Source organism: Solea senegalensis, linkage group LG16 (assembly GCF_019176455.1).
Source record: "Solea senegalensis isolate Sse05_10M linkage group LG16, IFAPA_SoseM_1, whole genome shotgun sequence".
NCBI classification, from domain to species: domain Eukaryota; kingdom Metazoa; phylum Chordata; class Actinopteri; order Pleuronectiformes; family Soleidae; genus Solea; species Solea senegalensis.
The window spans coordinates 17983695-18003647 of record NC_058036.1 but is presented as its reverse complement, the minus strand read 5'-3'; the positions used below and the strand labels follow the sequence as shown (position 1 = coordinate 18003647).

General features: G+C 43.7%; 1 protein-coding gene across 4 annotated transcripts in view; it reads right to left on the bottom strand.

Annotated features, from left to right (window-relative positions):
• LOC122783037 (AT-rich interactive domain-containing protein 1B-like) overlaps nucleotides 1-19953 on the bottom strand; it is a 50221-nt gene that overhangs the window by 5095 nt on the left and 25173 nt on the right. For all 4 annotated transcript variants that reach the window (XM_044047674.1, XM_044047675.1, XM_044047676.1 and 1 more), the window contains 7 exons: nucleotides 12842-12981; nucleotides 11561-11664; nucleotides 8516-8719; nucleotides 7520-7735; nucleotides 6730-6976; nucleotides 1359-1500; nucleotides 43-212 (listed from right to left, as the gene is read on the bottom strand). In XM_044047674.1, coding sequence (XP_043903609.1) covers nucleotides 43-212; nucleotides 1359-1500; nucleotides 6730-6976; nucleotides 7520-7735; nucleotides 8516-8719; nucleotides 11561-11664; nucleotides 12842-12981 — 1223 coding nt within the window. The remainder of the gene's footprint in view (nucleotides 1-42; nucleotides 213-1358; nucleotides 1501-6729; nucleotides 6977-7519; nucleotides 7736-8515; nucleotides 8720-11560; nucleotides 11665-12841; nucleotides 12982-19953) is intronic.

Below are 19953 nucleotides of genomic sequence, written 5' to 3'. Positions count from 1 at the left end.
ACTCTGTGTGTGTCTGTGTGTGTGTGTTTGTGTCTCACTCACTCTTCCTCATCCCGGCGAACGGGTCCTTGGCATCATACTGCATCCTCATCATCATGTCAGGCATGCTGAGGCCCTGCTGGTAAGGAGCGGTGGGCGGCAGGGAGGGAGCACGCTTCTGGAAGGCCGGGTCACTCACCTCAGAGAAGGGGTCCTGCACACTCACACTACTCCTGGACAAGGTGAGGGAGGGGGAGAGGGAGAGGGAGAGGGGGGATGTAAAGGAAGGAGAAAGAAATGCTCAATAAATGATGGAAAGTTTCATTTTAATAATAAATACATGACATATTATACATATGTAAGAGTACTACAGTGGTAGTGACATCATAAGCAGAAGTGCTGCACTCAGGATAAGCAGCAAATGTACTTTATTTACTAAATTACTGATGTATTATTACTTTGGAAACTGGCGTTTTTACACGTTAGAGCTGATCTGATAAGCAAATCCTTGACACTTGACATAGTTGTGAGTAAAACTGTGTTAGATATACTGAGTCAACATCATTTTTAGACACTTTATATTCTATATTTCTACACACATCTATATTTGCTTTGCATATAATCCAGTCCAACTTTATCTATAAAGCACTTTAAAAAACAACAACAGCTGAAACAAAGAGCTGTACATCAGAGATAAATAAAACAAATAAAATGTGTGATCTAATCGACCTAAGAACAAACAATAAAACAATAAAATACTGCAGAAAGTATAAATACAACACAAATGAACAAAAACCAATGTCTCATACTGGGTCGAAAGCCAAAGAGTTAAAATGTGTTTTAAGATGTGTTTCAGTGGACAGTGAAGGGGCGTGTCTAACATGCTGTGGAAGCTTGTTCCACAATGGAGGAAAACATCATGTTGTGCATCAATAAACAAACTTCAGATTCTGATAAACATGGAGTGTATCAAGGTGCGGACGGATAAGGAAACACAAATATTTAACCTTGTGTACGTACAAGAGACGCACGCGTCACGCCAAAAAACCTCCCAAAAACAAACAACAGAGCATTGTTTCCTCAGCCACAACTGCCGTGATTTAAAAATCACACAATAAGTCTTCAGCGAGGACATTTTACCTGAAAGTAAAAGAGCTCAATCCTCATATAAGGATCAACTAGTGTCGTAATTGATACATTATATCAGGTATTATAACTGTGTGCTGAACGTTTTAACCTCTCAGGTTTGAGAAGCTCTGCTCTCCATGAACAATGTTTGATTATAAATCAGGAACAATTTGTGCTGATGGAAATGAAGTCAACTAAATTAGGAAGTGTGTGTGTGTGTGTGTGTGTGTGTGTGTGTGTGTGTGTGGTACCTGTTGGGGGGCAGCGGCGTGACCTGTCCCAGAGGGGTGGTAGTAGGCGTGGGCGGCTTCAGATCCCCCGCCGCCTCCGCTGCAGAGCTGCTGCCAGACGACTGTGGCGTCTGAGGACCTTGGAGAGAGCCGCCTGAATTCACTGGGAGACAACAAGCATTCATTTATAAATTGAAGCAAACTGCTGAAACCTGGAGGTAAACAAACGTTCTGACATTATGACCACGGGCCATTCCCTTCCTTTCCTTTCCTTTCCACCAACCCCGTGTTATCGGATACAATCTCGAAGTGGGTTTGAGTTAGAGCAGCCACAGTGGGCTTTGACGGCAGCAGGGCGCTGTATTAGGGAGATAACTCGGGACTTAGGGGCCAAAGCACTAACGGTGATGCCCGACATGAGGAGTGAGGCTGAGCAGCCCACATGAGGCCTGAGAGGACGGGGAAGAGAGGCACGGCTGAGGAGGAGGAGCAGGAAGGAGAGGACACGGCTCTTTATTTGGAAACTGTTTGAAGTAGTTTAGTATGTTTTTATTTATGCGTGCCAGTGAGTTGATGAGGGGTTCATGTGGAGGGCTGAGCTGGGGGGCACCAATGTGTTTGGAGGGAAAAAACAGTGTTGATATATCCACTTTAAAATCAAATTACGTGCAAGCTGATATCTTAGCCAAAATCCCATGAATACTGCATGAGTGAAGAACTTCGGAGAGCTCGTGCCGAGCACCTGAAAGTATTTTCCCCCTCACACAGATTCCAAACTGGAGGTTAAAAGTGGGTCAGTGTGCTCTGTTGTTATGACGCCGCAGCCCTGTGAGTTCCTCAGCTCTGAAGACGAGGAGAATGACAGCGGCGCAGAGCTGCGAGAACCCACAGCCAAGATAAAACCAAGGGATACAGATTCCCAGAAGCAGGTTTAATAAAAAAAAAAAACACAGCGCATTCTGGCATAAAGATGACAAAGACGGAGAAAAAGAGAATATGAAAGCGTCCTAATGAGCATTTTGCTAAGAAAGGCTTTCTCTGGAAGAGCCTCGGCTGCCTTTCCCCCACACAGCACGTTTAAAAAAAGAGAGAAAGACTTGAGCTTTAAAAATTCATGCTAATTCTGAATTATTCAATCACAGCGTTGCCTCGACATCATAGGAAACGGACAGAAAGAAAAAAACAGGGAGGGAGGGAGAGAAAGACAGACAGGGATGAGATGGTGATCCCATGATGATGCGCAGAGAGGAGAGAGTGAGAGAGAGACAGAGGGAGGGAGGGAGGGCAAAGAAGGGCCAGGCTGCTCGAGGGAGTCTTCTCTATATGGGACATCCCCACTACACGTGGAAACGTCCAAACAATGGTGAAGGGTGAGGCAAGGTTAAGAGACGTGTAGTTCCTCGAGAGCACGAGGGCAGAGGAACAACTGCATAATGTGGAGAGGGTGGGGGGGGACGGGGGGGACTGAACTTAAGAGCCCTCTGGGCCACGGTTAGTAAAAAATGACAGATTAAGTGATGAGGGAGGAAAGTGCTTCAGGAAGAGGAATACGGTTGACGTGTGATGAATGTGTGTGTGTGTGTGTGTGTGTGTGTGTGACATAATCCAGACGGGTGGTAGGAGAAGGGTAAGGCAGAGGAGGGGAGGGGAGGAGAGGGGAGGAAAAAGTCAGTCAGCTGAACCCGTTTTGTGAATGAAAGGTGACGGCAAGGTCGAGTTTGTTTACGTTCTACATTCCAGTGCTCATTAATCACACTCACCCCCACCACACACACACACACACACACACTCTCCCCGGCCTGCTGGACACGCTCCCACAGTGACATCATTGGGCTGTCAGTCTATATATAGGCTGGCGAGGTGTCAGTAAAGGCTGTTTGCAGCAGGAAATCATAGACAGCAGATCGACACAGAGGGAAATGCTGGGATTTTCTGAAATATTTCTGTACATTCATTCATTCATTCATTCGTTCATTCATTCTTGAACACTGGCTTAAGAAGCTGAGTGTAATAAAACCTGACCTCTGTGTGCGTATTAACCCTTTAAAACCGAGCATGTCGCAGACGACACGTTAGCACAAGTGCACTTTGCATTTACAGTAATTCAGCGACGGTTTCTGAAAGCTGACAAGTTGCACATTAAAGCCAACGTGTGGTTATTACGGTAATTGCACGTGTGTGGTTGCAGGAAGCCGGCGAATCAGCGTGGAAACAGCAGGAAAAACGGCGCTTTTTTGACAAAAACTTAAACAAATGTTATTTTAAATATGTTTTATACTGTTCAAAAACACAATTTTGTGTTTATATATTTTTTTAAATATGTGAATGAAATGAAATGAAATGAAATGAAATGAAATAAATAACTAAACTAAACTAAACTAAACTAAACTAAACTAAACTAAACTAAACTAAATACTCTGACGACATCACACATAGTATCATGGGAAGTTGCCTTAAAATTAGCTGTGTTTAGTGCTTCTAAGAAAAGTCTTGTAGGAAACGAAGCAACACCAGTGCTGTCACGAGGATCACCCGTTTTGACACGTAGACAAATGACACCACAAATATGCAGGAGGAGATATTATTACCGTACTTCAATCAAGGCTGATTTTTACAGCTGGGAGCTACATATCCAAAAAAAAAACAAGCAGCCCAAACATCACATGTATTAACCTTTGCATATTTTAAAACATAGATGCTGTTTCTGGTTGTGTGTGAAATTAGATTGTGTGAAAGTGAGATGTTTGAACAGATGAGAGGATGCTGAATTTTAAAATTTTTAAGTGTTATGAGTAAAGTGAGGACATGCATTGATATATGTATATATATATATATATATATACATATATATGTATATATATACATGTATGTATGTATAAAAAATGTGTCCTATATGCACTATACATGCATATGTGTGTGTATGCAAATAAAGGCAGATGCTCTTTTCCAGCCACCAGGAAAGCAATCTACAGTGTCTCAGACAGGTGAAGTGCTCTGGTGTTCTATTTAAAAGCCAGGGTCACTTTTCTCATCTCCGCTGCAAATTAGAGACGTGACCTTACTGCTCTGTCGTGCTCTGACTCTCTCTCTCTCTCTCGCCACTCCTGACACTCACATCATAATTGTACACAGTGACGCACAGTGTGAAAAGGCAATATACACAAACACACAAACAAAAAGCACTCTCTGTGTGTTACAGTATTACTCGACTCCCTCAAGTGCCATCATCCAATAAAGGCAAGGCCTGGGTTTGAGGCTTCATGAAACGACCAATCATCTCCATCAGAAAAGTGTCTCCATGGGTTTGAAGTTGTGTTCATGTCAGAATGATAATGAATGACAAAACTACACAAAACTCAACAGTTAAAGGTTAAAAGTCAGCCTAGAAAAGAAACGAAACTCATGCAGTTACATTGTACTGGGTGAACTTTCACACAGATGGATATTATTATTATTATTATTATTATTATTATTATTATTATTATTATAAAACAATTACCCACAGATTAGAGCTAATACAATATAATTTAATTTACTTCACCTGACCCAAGACATGTCTTAAACACATGTCGTGAGTTTCACGCACTTCGAAATCCAATCGTAACTCTTTAAAATTAATTTAACCATAAAAAGGACCAGAAAATGTCCTGTGAGTTAAGCGCTTTTGCCAATTTTTTTCCGGAAGAAATGTAGTTATTTACAATTTACTACATGTTAAAATACTGTTTGTATAACAATTCAAAATGAAGAAAAACACCGTAGTTGCACATGAACAACAGATTTTGTGTGTTAACCCGTAGTGCTCACACGGCCGCAAGTGCACCCATGGTAAATTGCCATGGGAATAATACACAACTCCTTATATGGACGTCCATATGTGTTTAGAGGTCACATATTCAGGCTTTAATATCTGGTGTTGAGTCAAAGTTATGATTTTATTTTATTCAGTCGGGATATAAAGTAGCAATAATTGTGCAGAAGCCACAAAATAGAAGCTGACACCAAAACCTACACTTGGGAACAGTTTTAATTGATATTTTCCAAGCATGTCTTCTAGCTTTATATTTAATAATACTTTTTCGTTCACAGTCCAGTCTCAAAGTTTTTGAGCTCAAGTTCAAGTCCAGTCTCAAGTCGCTGGTTGAAATAAGCGTTCTCTTATTCATTCTGGTAAATCTTGGTTTATTTCTTATAATTAAAAAGAGCTTTCTGATTTTTCAGCTTCTTAAATGTAATTATTGTCTGGTTTCTTTGCTCCAGTTGACAAAGAAATCATTAAAACCGAAGAAGTCAGACATTCAAGAACATCAGCATCTCAATCGACATTTTACGGACCGAGAAAATAATAAATAAGAGCGTTCTGCACCACAGGATACGTGATGTTTATCTGTGTAACTACTGTATCTGGCTTCATAGCACAACCTCAAATTTGTGTTTGGTCGATTATTTTTTTGTTATAACAACACTTCTTGGCAATAATCCCTGTACCGTTGGAAAGCCTGTTTATTTCTTCCCTTTTAAACTGTGCCCACGTTTGTGGGGTTGCGCAGCAGAGCCGAGTATATGTTGCTTGCAGCTCATTCTGCTATTGACTCTTGTTTGGTGTTGTTTATTGGACTGGACGACTGAAGTCTGAAGAAACAAGACATATTGGCAATTTAACAACGTGTTCATTTAACAAACAGGGGCCTCAGTGACATGTGGAAGAACCATAACAGAGCCACAACAGCCTGGCACACGGTTAGTGCAGTGGTTAGCATTCTTGCCTTTGCAGCCCAGGGATCGAGACCCGATCGGGTTCTCCGGTTTCCTCCCACAGTCCAAAAACATGGGGATTAGGTAAACTGGACACCCTAAATTGACCATAGGTGTCTCTATATGTGGCCCTGCGGTGGACTGGCGAACTGCCCAGGGTGTGACCCCACATACCGCCCTATGTCCAAAGTCCCCCGCAACCCTCATGTGCGGAATAAAGTGGTAGAAAATAGATGGATGGATTAATAAAGAATGAGAGAATAACCTACAGCAAGGCCACACAGCTAATATAACCAGCTGTGTCGTCTTAGATGATGATTCTCTGAGCTCACTTCCTGTTGACGCATGTACCAGATCGCAGAGACACCTACTGGAGTAATTAAATACTCTCCTCGAGTCTTTTGAGGTCAAGTCTGCGTTCCGTGCCAGACTCGAGTCCTCGTCTCTCAGCTGCAAAGCCTCTATTGTGCCGCCGTTGTTGTGCCAACATTGTCATGAATGCAGATTGTTGTTCCTCGGAGGTTTTCCCCGACACCTGTAGTTCGATCATCAGCACCTGTTGTTTGGCTGCTGACAGATGGGGAAACCGGCAAACGCGGCAAAACCCAGTGAAGCACACACTGTTATCAGAACTTACCAGGTGACGGCGGCTGGATCTTGACCTGCTTCCTGTTCTCCCCTCCAGCCATGCTGCTGCTGCTGCTGCTGCCGCTACTGCTGCTGCTGCTGCTGCTGTCTGCCGGCGGCTCCTCTCCCCGCTCCATCTTACACTCGTAGGCGAACAGATACTGGATGTACTGCTTCTTGAGGGAGCTGGCGGAGCTGCTCGACGTGCCGACGTTCAGATTGGTGGACAGCTCACGCCACTTCTTGTTTTTGTTCACCTGAGAGATGGAGAAATTAAGAAGCTGAATGCGTGACACTACTCTGATTTAAGATAAAAAGACAACTTCTTTACGCTTCTCACTATGCATGGATATTTTCTTTTCATTGTTGTTTACTGGACTTTATATTGTGAGGGCCATTAGAGTTACAATTGTAAGGTAAAGGAAAACTAAACCCAACCAAATCCTCCATCCTTCCAAACATCAGACACACACACACACACAGGGAAAAACACTGAAGTCAAAGCAAACAAGTAGATCCATAATAATCCAGATTACCTCCCCATGTGAGCTGGATAAAGGAGCTGCTATATTTTAACAAATTTGTTAAAATCATGTTCTGCTAATGTGTTAAAAAACATTTGGAAGCCTTTTTTTTAAAGATGTAAATAGAGCTGCTTTCATTCATTTTCATGTTTTTCTGTATAATTACTGTGTATAATTACTGGGTATTAGCCAAATGTGGGAACCGTGGCGAGCTGGCCAGTCAACTTTTGTGTGACTGGCCAGAATGGATTGCTCTTGCCGTTGTTTATGAATTACCATGGCGAGGCCTCCGATCTCACGAACAGCCATGTAGAGCTTCCACAGATCGAGCGGCTTCTTGCCCACGGCGGGCAGTTGGGCGACAGGCGTGCCTCTGTCTTCCATGAAGGTCAGGTAACGCTCCACCCAACTCCGCCTCTCCGGCTCCGCGCCCAGCTCGTAAAGGCGTGCGATTCGCTCCCCACTGAGAGAGGAGGGGTTAGGGTTGGGTTTCTAGTGATGGACAGAGAGGAAATAAACAAACGTATATTATATTTTATATATATATATATATGCTATGAATGTTAGTCTAGTTTTCATCGTAATAACAGTACAATTTACATGCACTAGTTTAATGCATTTTTTAGAGGGTCTATTCTGAAAAGTCTGTTGTTCAGTTTATTTTTCTTTGCTGTTTTCTCACACGACGACGACAACAACAACGGCAACCACCACCCATTCTCCCCGCGAGGATCATTAAAGTTTCATCTCAAATGTACATGTTCTGTTGCAGTTTGGTTGAATGACCGCGCAAAAAACAAGCACTTCTTCTCTGTCCCTCACGTTCACGTTGGTGGACAGAGATTTATCTCACACAGCAACGTCGTCTGCCTGGTTTTGAAAGAATTTTGTGGTCAAAGTATAAGTTTTATTATCTCGTAGAAATTACACAATAATCCTCTCGTCAAACATAAATCTTTATGAAGGGGAATTGAAACTTTTGGTGTCTTTTTTTTGTTTTTATTCTGCCTCCATTTGGTCTTCATCAGACCTGACGGAGGGAGTGTTTGCGAGTATACACCAGCAGCACAAGGGCGGGTGGGAGCAAGTAGCAGCTACAGTATCTGAGCTTTATTAGTCGTCTGTCTCGACATAAAACCACTTCCTGTGTGCAGCGCGGGAATGTCACACGAGATATAAACACTGCTATACTGAGAGAGATAGAGCTGATGGGCTAACTCATTTTTATATCATTAAGATCATGTTGTAATTCCTGAGTGTCTTTGTTCTCACGGGGCTGGCGGGCGTCTTGAGCGGCCATGGGGGGCTGCTGATGCTGTCGCTGTCGTCTCCGTGATAGGACGACAGGCTGGCGGGGCTGGGCGAGAGCGGCGAGGGCACGGGCAGGGCACCACCTGGCGTGGTGGGCTGCGACACACACTGTTGGGAGCCACTGCTACTGTTGTTGTTGTTGTTGTTGCTGTAGCCGTCCTGTTGCTGGTAAAGAGAAGGAGAGAGGGACAAGGATTTTAATTGACTTGGGCTAAATACATCCATCACTGCTGTGTTCCTTCACCCACCTCCTCGGTATCAGTGTGACAGCACGGAACATTCTACCACCGAGGTCACGCAAAAAAAGGTTACAGCTGACAGAGGAACAGCACAGCACTCGGAATGAATGAATGAATAACACACTCAACTCATCATTTATACTTTTTTTTTTAGAATGAAACATTGGGATCTGCAATCAGCAGGAATGCTGGGAAAATAGTTAACTGGTGAGTTTGGGTTCACTGCTCTCCATCTTCGGCTCTTCTTATCAGATGAGCGCAGACAGACACACACACACGCACACGTTGCAACACACGACCCCGAGGCGACCTCTCCATCTCTGAATCTCTGCCAATGTTGACACGTGTTTTATTGCATTTATTGTCTGTGACCCCGTGACCCCTGTGACCCCCCCCTTTAGAATCTTTCCATTTTTAGGTTTCTTTGCAGCATGGGGAGTTTGTGTGAGTGGTGGATGCAGTACCAGAATGGACCTGTATTTTGTATTTAACCTTTATTTATACAGTTTAAATCCCATTGAGACAGATGGACGACACAACAATAAAGGAAATGTGCAAAATGTCAAGTGAACAAACAGATTAAAATACTAGGAGCAGGAGCAAGTTCCCAAGTTCAGTGACTGTGAAAGAATTTTAAAATCGACTGAGGGAATCAAGCTGGACATGAGACTCTGCTGAAGCTTGCTCCAGGTTGAGGGGTCAGAGTAGGGAGTCCTGGGAACGTAAGCTATGACTGAGCCGAGTATGTAACATGTAGGAGGATAAATATGTGGGCAGCAGGCCTAGGATAGATTTGTAAATGCTGATGTAATGAATTTTAGTGACCCATGATAGATGGGCATCCAACAAGAAGAGAGAGATTGAGCAGAGGCCTTCATGTAAATAATATCTCCTTAATCAAGAAGGGGCAAGAAGGTGGCAGCAACAGCAGGCCGTTTTCCTGACCTGTATACAGTAGGTAAATTACTTAGGATATGATCGTCTCCCATTATGCTACAGGTTTAGGTGTGAGGTTGTAAACAGAGGGTCATTAGACCACTTTATTTACCTTATGCTGAAAGGTATTAGGAATTAGTGATTAACAATGCCAAAAACTCCTGCCTTTGGCACCATTAAATCCATTTTATACCCTTATATTTTACCTCAACAGCTGATAATAATGGACATGTATCACGTACCTCATGACTGTACTATTATTTTGCACATTTACTTACAATTGTCATGTTTTTATAATTCATTGTACATAACAGATGTCTATTTCTAGTGCATTTCCAGCTATACTGCCCTTAATGTGTGTTATTTTATTACTTTAACAATTTATCTATTTCAACAAAGCATTTCATTGCACAGAGAAACATGTTTTTCTGACTGTACATATGACAATAAACTCTTTGAATCTTGAATCTTATATACCGCAGTAAACCTATGGTCACATCTTTATGTCGTGCGTGAGGTAAGACACTAATACACGAGGACTATGTTTGGTTTTAAAACGACAGCTTATTTTACCGATGACACTAAAGCAGATTAAAACCACATTTTAGCACACGTTACGACCTAACTCATTCATACATACTGGTACTCGTAATTAAATAAGAAGCCCAGTTAGAGAGGACTAACAGTATTTAAGATTCACGCAGATTCATCATCAGCGTAAATCAGGTCGACAATTTATGTTCGTCTGCATGGATTCTGATGTAATTTACACTTAAAAATCAGACCAACTTGTGTCTGCAAGAGTCGGTGCAGTGTGTGTACATGAGAGTGTGTGTGTGTGTGTGTGTGTGTGTGTGTGTGTGTGTCATGCAAGAGAGAGAGAGAGACTCAGACAGCTTGACAAGAGCTTCTGGTCTGTGTACAGAATGCTCATGTCAGCAAAACCTTATCTTTCCCCTCCCTCTCTCTTTCCCTATCTTGCGCTCTTTCTCATTCTCCTTTTCTCTCTCTCCCTCCCTCTCTCTCTCTCTCCCTCAGCAGACAGATCATCTCTTTTGGGAGCACTGGAGGTCTTTCTGGCTGCTCAGTCTGCCTTAAATAATTCAAAAGGCACTACTACCCTAATCAGCAAAAGAAAAGACAGGGATTTGGAGTGAAACGACGTGTAGTGGATGTGATGGAAGTGTAAGTGTGTGTGTGTGCGCTCGCCTGTGTGTGTGTGTGTGTGTACGAATGTGTGTTAGATAGGTTGTTAAACAAAAACAAGGGGAGGGAGAAGAAAAGAGCAAAGAGCAGAGTTCTGTTGTTGCTGAGCTGAGCCGAGCTGAGCTGCAATTGGGGGGCAAAATGAGAAGTCAGCACTGTGTACTGAGACACGTGTGTGTGTGTGTGTGTGTGTGTGTGTGCGCCAAGAAGAGACACAAAGAGAAGGATGCATGTGTTTGTGAGTGGAGAGGCCAGTTTGTGGCAACTCATCTTTGTCTGTGTGTGTCTGTGTGTGTCTGTGTGTGTCTGTGTGTGTGGATGCACATGCGTGTGTTCTGCAGATGTCAGGTGCTGCCTAAACATCGGCGAGCAGAAAACGCTGCGGGCAAAAACACCAAAAAACCCAGCGATGAAAACATCAGGAACGGTGAGTGTTAAACAAATCATTAGATATGGTAGGAAAACAGCCGAGAATCAGCCCACTGTGCTGAGGCAGCGTATGCTGATCAGATCAGGGTTTGCTTCATTAGCAGGCGGCAGATCAAAAACAAAAGAAAACACAAAACAAAGAAAACACAGAGCCAGAGATGGAAGACGGGTAAAAAAAATAAATGTCAAGGGATACCTTTGGTTTGTGAGGCTCGTGGGCGGGGCCTGTATCCTCTTTCACGTCCGTTTTTGGCTTCCCGTTTGGACTCATCACGCCGTCTCCTGACGTCGATATAGCTCCTTCACCGAGACGAGAAAATAAATACAGAGGGACATTTCAATCAAACTGAACCGGCCAAAGACCGGCCAAAAGAGGCATGCTTAAATGTAAACTTTAAAATGTGATGGTATGGTTAGATCCAGCATGTTGTAACCGCTAAATGATTGGTGTCTTCTTTTCTGTGCGCTGAAGGTCATTGGATAATGGCTTGTATAATGTCAAAGACAAAGTCAGACGTTGTAAAATAGTTTAATGTCTCTTTCTGCAGCTGAAATATTATGTTCTTTCTCTCGCTCCCTTCTCAAGGCCCCTTTAAAGTCTGTGAAGGGAAGATTGTGAAAGAATCGTATTAAAAGGCCGCTGCTTAAGGAAGACATAGAAAGGGAATGAGATAAGACTCCACAAAAAGCAAGTCGGCTCCCTCTTTCAACCTCGCTGGCTGCACATGCTAGAGTTTTCGGGGGAACTCGCACACACACACGTTCTTACACATTCAAAGTGGTGAAAGAAAAGAAAGGTTAGTATTTGAGATATTAGAAAATGACAGTAGTCAATTTCTCATTGACAGAGAGAAGTTACAAGGCTCCGGTTTTTATTTTCCCTTGTGCACAGTGGGAAAGACTAATGGTATCTTACCTTTGCCCAAGGGCAAACCAGATGAATTTGGAGGAACCTTGGCGTTCTAATTTCGTTTGCAGTTTTCCAAATGTCTTGCATTTTTGATATTTGGCTTTAGATAAAAGGTGCCTTTCATTTTGGAGCCCACATTGTACTCGTAGGTGCATTTTAGCAGCAATACAAGTGCTACAAGGAAACGTAAGAACTGAGAAAGTTACGAGTTTCAGAGTGAACGCTTTACATTTCTTGGACTTTGAATGACTTTGGGCCGTTCTGCTCCTCTTTCCTTCTCTCTCTCTCTCAACGGGAGCTATTCAGATGTTGCTGCTATACATGCAACATAAACGTGTGCTTTAATTGCTCAGCTGTCCGACATTAACCTGTGCACCACGATTGCCTATTCAGTGAGTCTTTCATTCATTACAATCATCACAACAGACGATTTGCAAGCAGAGACGAGGGTCATGCAGGTGAAGGTTGAGGTGTACGAGGCGTTGGTGCTGAACTTATCGCCACTGTCACCGACAAAGAGGTTTTTTCTTACATTACACCGGTCATAGAAGAACTTCTGCTGAATACCTGAAGGCTGTGCACTGTAGGCTGGAACGTGTGAGTTGCCCAAAGCTGAGGCGTTGTTGGCTGCTGGCTGGTTGTAGGGGACAGTGGAGGCCATGTTGCTTGCTTGGCTGACGTTGGGGGAGCCTTGATAGCTGCTCTGCCTACGACAGGAAGACGACACAGAAGTCAGTGGAGGGGAATATTTTATGTTACATTCGCTGCAGCAGAACAAGAGGCCACAAAATCGCACATAAACCTAGGCACTGTCGTATTCTTACAGTCACAATAAAATGCAACACATCCTTAATCTAACAAAAGATCGACAATGAGACACTAGGAGAAAAAGGTCTTCCACAAATCTCCCCTCTCCTCCCCCTCCTCTCTCTCTCCCACAAGTCATAATTTACCTAATTAAGGTGTGCTTTTGGAGAGGATCATGTTATTTGTTGCCAAGGTGACAGCGGAAATCAATCCCACTCAATCTCCCTCCCTCAGCCCCTCCCCGCCCTCTATCTCCCAGGCAGCTCATCACATGGCGTTGCAAGTGACATCAGAGGGGCTTATCTGCAACCTGCTGAATGCGAGCCATCCCCACACTAACACACACACACATGCTAACACACAGTGTGTGTGTGCGATTAAGGGGAGAGCGTATATCATTGCATGCCAGGCGGGTCAGAGCCAGTGACACGAAGGCTGAAAGGGAACACCATGTCGGGGACAATTTGGTATCTGCTGGTGCCTCAAGATTATCTCCTGGACGACCGTTTAAAAAGACTGGAGGAAAAGGGGGGAGACAGATGGGGAGAGAAGACACGGAGCTGGACAGAGGGCCGTAAATGATCAAAGACAAAGGAAGGCAAGGTAGAAGACAAGATTGGGAACGTAGACGGCAAAGAAGAGATGAAGGGGAGAGGAAGAAAGCGGCTGCCGACTGAGGAAGTCAAGTAGAAGTGAGGATGGATGTAAAGAAAAAAGAACGTTATCCATATTCATGTCAGTCAATTCCCTCGTCACTGGCACCTCTCTCTCTCTCTCTCTCTCTCTTTCACACACAGACACATGGCATAATACCTCATGCTGGAACCGATACACATAGCCTAAGAGGAGGGATCGGCTTGGTAAACCTCCCCATAATCTCATCTCACAGATGTAATTAGTCATAGAGCACGGCTGATGATACATATGTAATCCCTCTATGGGGGCTGAGGTGCGAGGGGAGCTCCGTGGCAAAGAAACAAGCTCACACCAAATCCACGCTTATCTGGCCCCATTTCATTTTAATGGGGAGGAGAGAGTATAGCCTTCTCCTGCTGCTGCCTACATGTTCCCTAAAAAGCTCAGCGTGAGTCAAGACACTGAAATAAATGCGCCTTTTTGACGGCTGCATCTCTTGGAAGTCGTGTTCTGTGTGCAAACTCTCACAAAAGACAAGGGAAATAAGTTTAGAGACGCCGAACGCCCGTGAAACTCATTTATCCATACTGTAAAAAAAAAACACACCGCTCATCTACCTTAAGGAATATAAGCAGGAGCTCTCCTGTGAATAGTGAAATATCCAAATCACCAACAACAACAACAATAACAACAACAGTGGTTGGAGGTTCTTGACTGTGGCACTCTCCCATTATGACTAATTCATGTCATAAAAAAGCCCATTAGAAAGCACTTGATGGAAGCACTGCACAGCGTTTAATCACATTTAATATATGCATGTGCTGCTATCGGGGAGGGGGGAGGAAAAAAAAAAAAAACATGGCACAGCGCATTCATCTTGCTCTCAGGCACCTTTGTGATGGGGAAGAGAAAAAGCATCCTGTTGCCGCAGAGAGAGAGAGAGAGAGAACGGGTGAGTGAGTGAGGCGAAAGAGAGAAAACAAGAGAAAGAGCAGGGATGAGGAGGAGAAGAAGAAAAGAGGCAGAATGGAACAGAGGAGGAGGAGGAGGAAGGGAAATTAAGACCCAGAGAAGCCTGAGTAGTGTGTGGGTCCCTGGTGAACTGACTGAGGGGTGGTGGTTGTGGGGGGGTATTTTTTTTAGCTCAGGGTCTCAGAGCTCGAGGTAATCGCTGTTCCATGAGACTGAGCTGAGTGAACACACACACACATACACAACACACAGGGTTGTACAGCTATTCTTCTGAGGACACTGCACTAAACAACAGCCCTTACCCCTTTGCCTCACCCTAAACTTAACCTGTTGCTCAGAAATCAGGTTCTGCCTCATTAGGACCAGGTTTTTTTGGTCTCCATGAGGACGACTGGTGCCTGTGCCAGAAAATGTCTTAAAAAGGGAGGACAAAAAAAAATACAAACACACACACACACACACGAGGACGCAAAGTAAAAGACACAGAAATATCTCTCCAAACACAATCAGGCCAGGGCACTCGGAGTTTGTTGTCGAGGAGCGGCCTGAGGAGGGAGGAGGGAGGGAGGCAGAGTGCAGTGAAACTTTCACTTGAGTTTTCTAGAAAAGTTGGAGCTTTGACACCACATTAGAGTTCATACATACTACAATACAGCGTGGGTGTTTTCAGTCTTTTTGTTCGGCCTGTCCAGGCGCCATTAGGGCAGAGAGGCCATCGTCTCACACCTTTGAAATGCAGCAATTAAATGCACTGTGGTCACACGCACACACACACACACACACACACACACACACACACACACACACACACACACACACACAGCCATCTCGCTTCTCTTGTTATTCAGTTCGCACGTGTGAAGGGCATTCGAGAAGGCCACTTTCTCACCGTGGGTCGAGCATGTGTATCCATGTGTGTGTGTGTGTGTGTGTGTGTGTTTCAGCGTGTCCTTGTGTTCATGCGCAGGGTGTGTGCCGTTGCCAAGGGGATGCCATGGTTACGAGGTGCCAGCCAACCAGCTGACAGTGTCTCTCTCTCGTAGTGGCAGCGCCTTTGTCCTTCATTTGTGGTGACAGGCCGTGCTGATGTCTCCCAGCACCGCTAACTGGACGAGACAGCAGAAGTGCTGGGACTGCAGGAGTGTGTGATGGCTGAGCGGCCCTCCCAATCGATCCCTCTGCTTTGTGTGTGTCTGTGTGTGTGTGTGCGTGCGGGTATACAACAGTGTGGAGAAGAAAGTGAGAGAAAAAGAGCCGGAGAGAGGCTGCTGGATAGAAGGATGGAGTGGATCGGCTGGAGGCCATGAATTATATATGGACCCAATCTGTTCTCAGGGCGGCTCGGGCTCATAGCTCCTCCAAACTCCTGACTCAACTCACCACACACAAACACATACACAGACAGAGGGGGGGAGACCAGGAGAGTCCTCCACGGAGGAGGAGGAAAAAAAAAAAAGAAAAAAGAAAATATATTAATAAATACAAGGACAGCTTTTAACATATTAAATCCAGAGAAAAGCTACTCTTCTCTTCTCTTCATCCGCCCCTCCTTCTCCAACATCAAACAGCTCAGGATGGATGGAGGAGAAGCCATTTATTTTGCACATCTAATGAAAGCAGAGCGCTCTGCAGCGCTGCCAAGACTGCGAGCGACAAAGCGCCACAGGCAGCATCCTCCGTTCTTGACATTCAAGCGCTGCTCTTATTTATTTAGCAAATTTACTTACTAAGGAGGTCAGAAATGAATTATTTGGCAAGGATTTGCCTGGGAGCACTCTCCTCTCCTCTCTTCTTTCCTCTTCCAACATTTTTCTCTCTTCAATTTCCCTTTGATTTACAGCTTCTTCTTCTTCTTCTTTTTTTTTTTCCCTGAGCTTTGCTCTTCTTCCACTAAGTGCTTATTTTTTCGACAGCGCCCGTTCCTATAGCTCCAGGAACTTTTTTTGTAGAGTGTCGCCGGCAGCACTGGAAAGTCATTTGAAAAGCCAATTCTGTCCTCAGAAGCTGATGCCAAGAAAAGCTTACACCTTTTAATACTTTCTGTTCTCTTTTCCAAAAATAAAAATTCCCCGACATCAAACCCCCATCCGCTAAAATATTTTCTACCACACCTTCCTTCCAAACAAACTTGTACCTCCTCCATACTGACAAGCTTGACATCGACTGAGCTATTTGAACACAACACAGCAGACTTCTCATGCTGCCATTCATCACACTGACAGCTTTCAAACGCCGAGTCCCAGACGACTCAACCAGCTGACATCAACGTGATTAGACCGGACCAGACAGTGACCAGCATCTATTTGTGGAATTAGGTTCCAGTACATAAACAAAGTGACATTTATATTATTGTTTTTTTCATGGTTGTTTTGTGGTAACTACATCAGAAGAAGAAGCTGAAATTCCTTCTTTTTTTTGTCATTTATGCAAAGTTGCATATAAGACTTTAAACCCTTTGTGCTCATGTGGCACAGGTGCACCCGTGGGAATAACACACAACTCCTTATATGGACATCCTGGACATATGTGTTTATAGGCCACATATTAAGGCTTTAAAAAATGTGTTTACTTTTCATCTTCTTATGTGTTGTTGAGTCAAAGTTATGATTCGTGATTTATTGCCTTTTTAGTCGTGATCTAAAGTAGCGATAATTGTGAAGTCACAAAATTCCTTGTGTTGTATTTCTCTGTGTAAAGATTGACTAACATCAACATGTCTTCTTTTTTTGTGCCAAGTTTGTACCTCACGGGTGAGAAACTGCCTTTTAAAGTTTAAAAGAAAGCCATTTAACCAGTCTTTGAATTCAAATCTACTTTTTGTGTTGATTCTACATTCATTCCATGATTTTATATAAATAAATATCTGTTATAAGCTTCAGGTTTTTTTTTCTATTGACAGCCCTAGTTTATATAGTTGGTGAAAATGACATTTGACTAGGTCGTGCTGAAAAAAAGGATATAAGACACTCATGCTAGAGTTAAAGGCACACGTACTTTCTTTTCTGTGTTTCCAAAACTCTCCAGGTCAACACTGTTGTCCCCTCAGCCACCAATCACACTGATTAAATAATAAAAGTGGGACATTTGTTTCTGATTCCAGTCTGATGATGGGGAAAAAATCTCTGGTGGGGTATAGTGGGTGCTTTATGAAGATTTAATCACAACGCTTGCCTGTAGCCATGGGATACCAGAAGTGGCCCTTATATGTTCATTTGGCATTCTTTTCACTCAGGGTAATGAAGCTGAAGTGAGTCTACGAGAGTGTGTGTGTGTGTGTGTGTGTGTGTGTGGTGTGGATATGGGGGGTGAGAGGTGAAAATTTAGTGAGATTATTGGTTGGAGAAAAGTGTACAAGAAAAAAGAAGGAAAGAGGACCTGACAAACTACTGGCCACTGATTCAGAAGGTCATGAGTGGGTGTCTGTGGCAGTTCACGCCGGGCTGATGCATCAAAGAGCAAAAGCGAGACATGTACTACGACTAACAACTTGTTTTGCAGACAGAGGGGAACTGGGTCTGAACGTTTCACAATGTTGTGCTGAGATCTAGAGAGCAAACGCTGTACTGGAGCCTTTAACTGCAGGTTTTCGGAGGCCAATTTTCCCCCTGATCTGCCTCAGATGTTCTAAAGTGGGATCTGAGGAAGAAAAACATAACAAGGCTGTGCTGGAGACAGCAGAGAACAAAAAAGCAAATTGGGAGGAAGAAAGACGGAGGGAGATAAAACAGTCTGGGTAGGATAACAGGGCTGCGGCGAGACGGAGAGGAAGATACAGTTGGGAGAGTCGGTGAAGAAAGAGGGAAACAGGTGGGAGGAGAGAGGAGAGGAGCAGATGGGGAAGGATGAAAGAGGTAAAAAATGAGCGACAGCAGACAAGAATAATAGTGAGGGTGAGACAAGCAAAAGTGTTCACTGTGGCAAAACATTTAGGCTCTTTTTCAGCTTTAAATCAGTGTTAAAAAAAAAGTTACGCCGGAAAACTCACTCTTTTTTATTGCACGTCGTCGTCAATAAAGATACTGATAATATACTAGGAGTTCCTACACCTGCTCGTAATCTGTCAGTGTTTTCTGCCGCTCTGAATCCAGAGGTCTTTTATTTATGAATAAACACGGTGACAGTTTGGACGTTAGCATGCACTGCAACAGCCAGCAAGACTGAAGAGAGGGAGACAGAAACGACAGATCTGCTCCAGAAAACCCAAAACAAATACTCGCTCTTTATGAAATGTGATCGTTCCAGTGCAGGGAAACAACAAAACCCCCACACTGATGTTCTGCTTAATCCCAAAGAGTAGATAAAACAGCCAAAGACAAAGAACCCACAGATACTTTCACCGTCAACAGTGAATGAAAATGGATCACTGTGAAGACAGAGACGCAGGATCTTTGGACAAATATAGAAACACGCGGAGACAGAGTGACTTCAGCAGCACCACAGTGAGTCTCGGTGGATGTGAGAACAGAGTGACAGGCTGTCTGATTGGTCCCAGCAGTGGGGATCATGTCATGCCACTTCTTATTGACAGCCCAGCTATCTCTTAATGGCTTGGCCAGTATTTGTGTTGCTGTGTGTGTGTGTGTGTGTGTGTGTGTGTGAACAGTGCCGTGCCCCCCCGATGCACAATAATTAATCACGTACACTGTCAGCCCCCCTCACACACACACACACACACACACACACATAGAGCATGTTGTTGCCATTCAGTGACTAACACATGCTGAAGATGATAATGATGATGAAGGTGATGATGATGAAGGTGATGATGGCAATTACAGTGATGACAGTGATGATGTGGTAAATACCATGATCACTGCTCAGTTTAGTCACACACACACACACCACACATGTTCCCTTAGCTCGTATTCACAAACCAGAAATAAAAATATCAGATTTTGTGCTTATTTAGGTGAATTATGTTAAAAAAGTCCCACTCTGAAGGCTTGAGGAAATCGGCAGACGTCACACTGGTGTAGTTCATTGTCTAAATTCTGCAAAATGGCAACATAACACAAAGATTCATATCATATTACACACGAGGAGACCTTAACCCTTTAACACCGAATGATCGCAGACAACACGTTTACATGATCGTAAAATTACACGACGGTCTGTGCTATCAGAAAACTGTCAACAGTTTCTGAAAGCTGAGAAGTTGCACGTCAAAGCCAACAATGGTGGTTATTACGGTAATTTTACTCATGCTCTTTCAGGAAGCTGGCAAATCAGTGTCTTTACTTTTTACTTTTTTTGGCCTGTTTTTT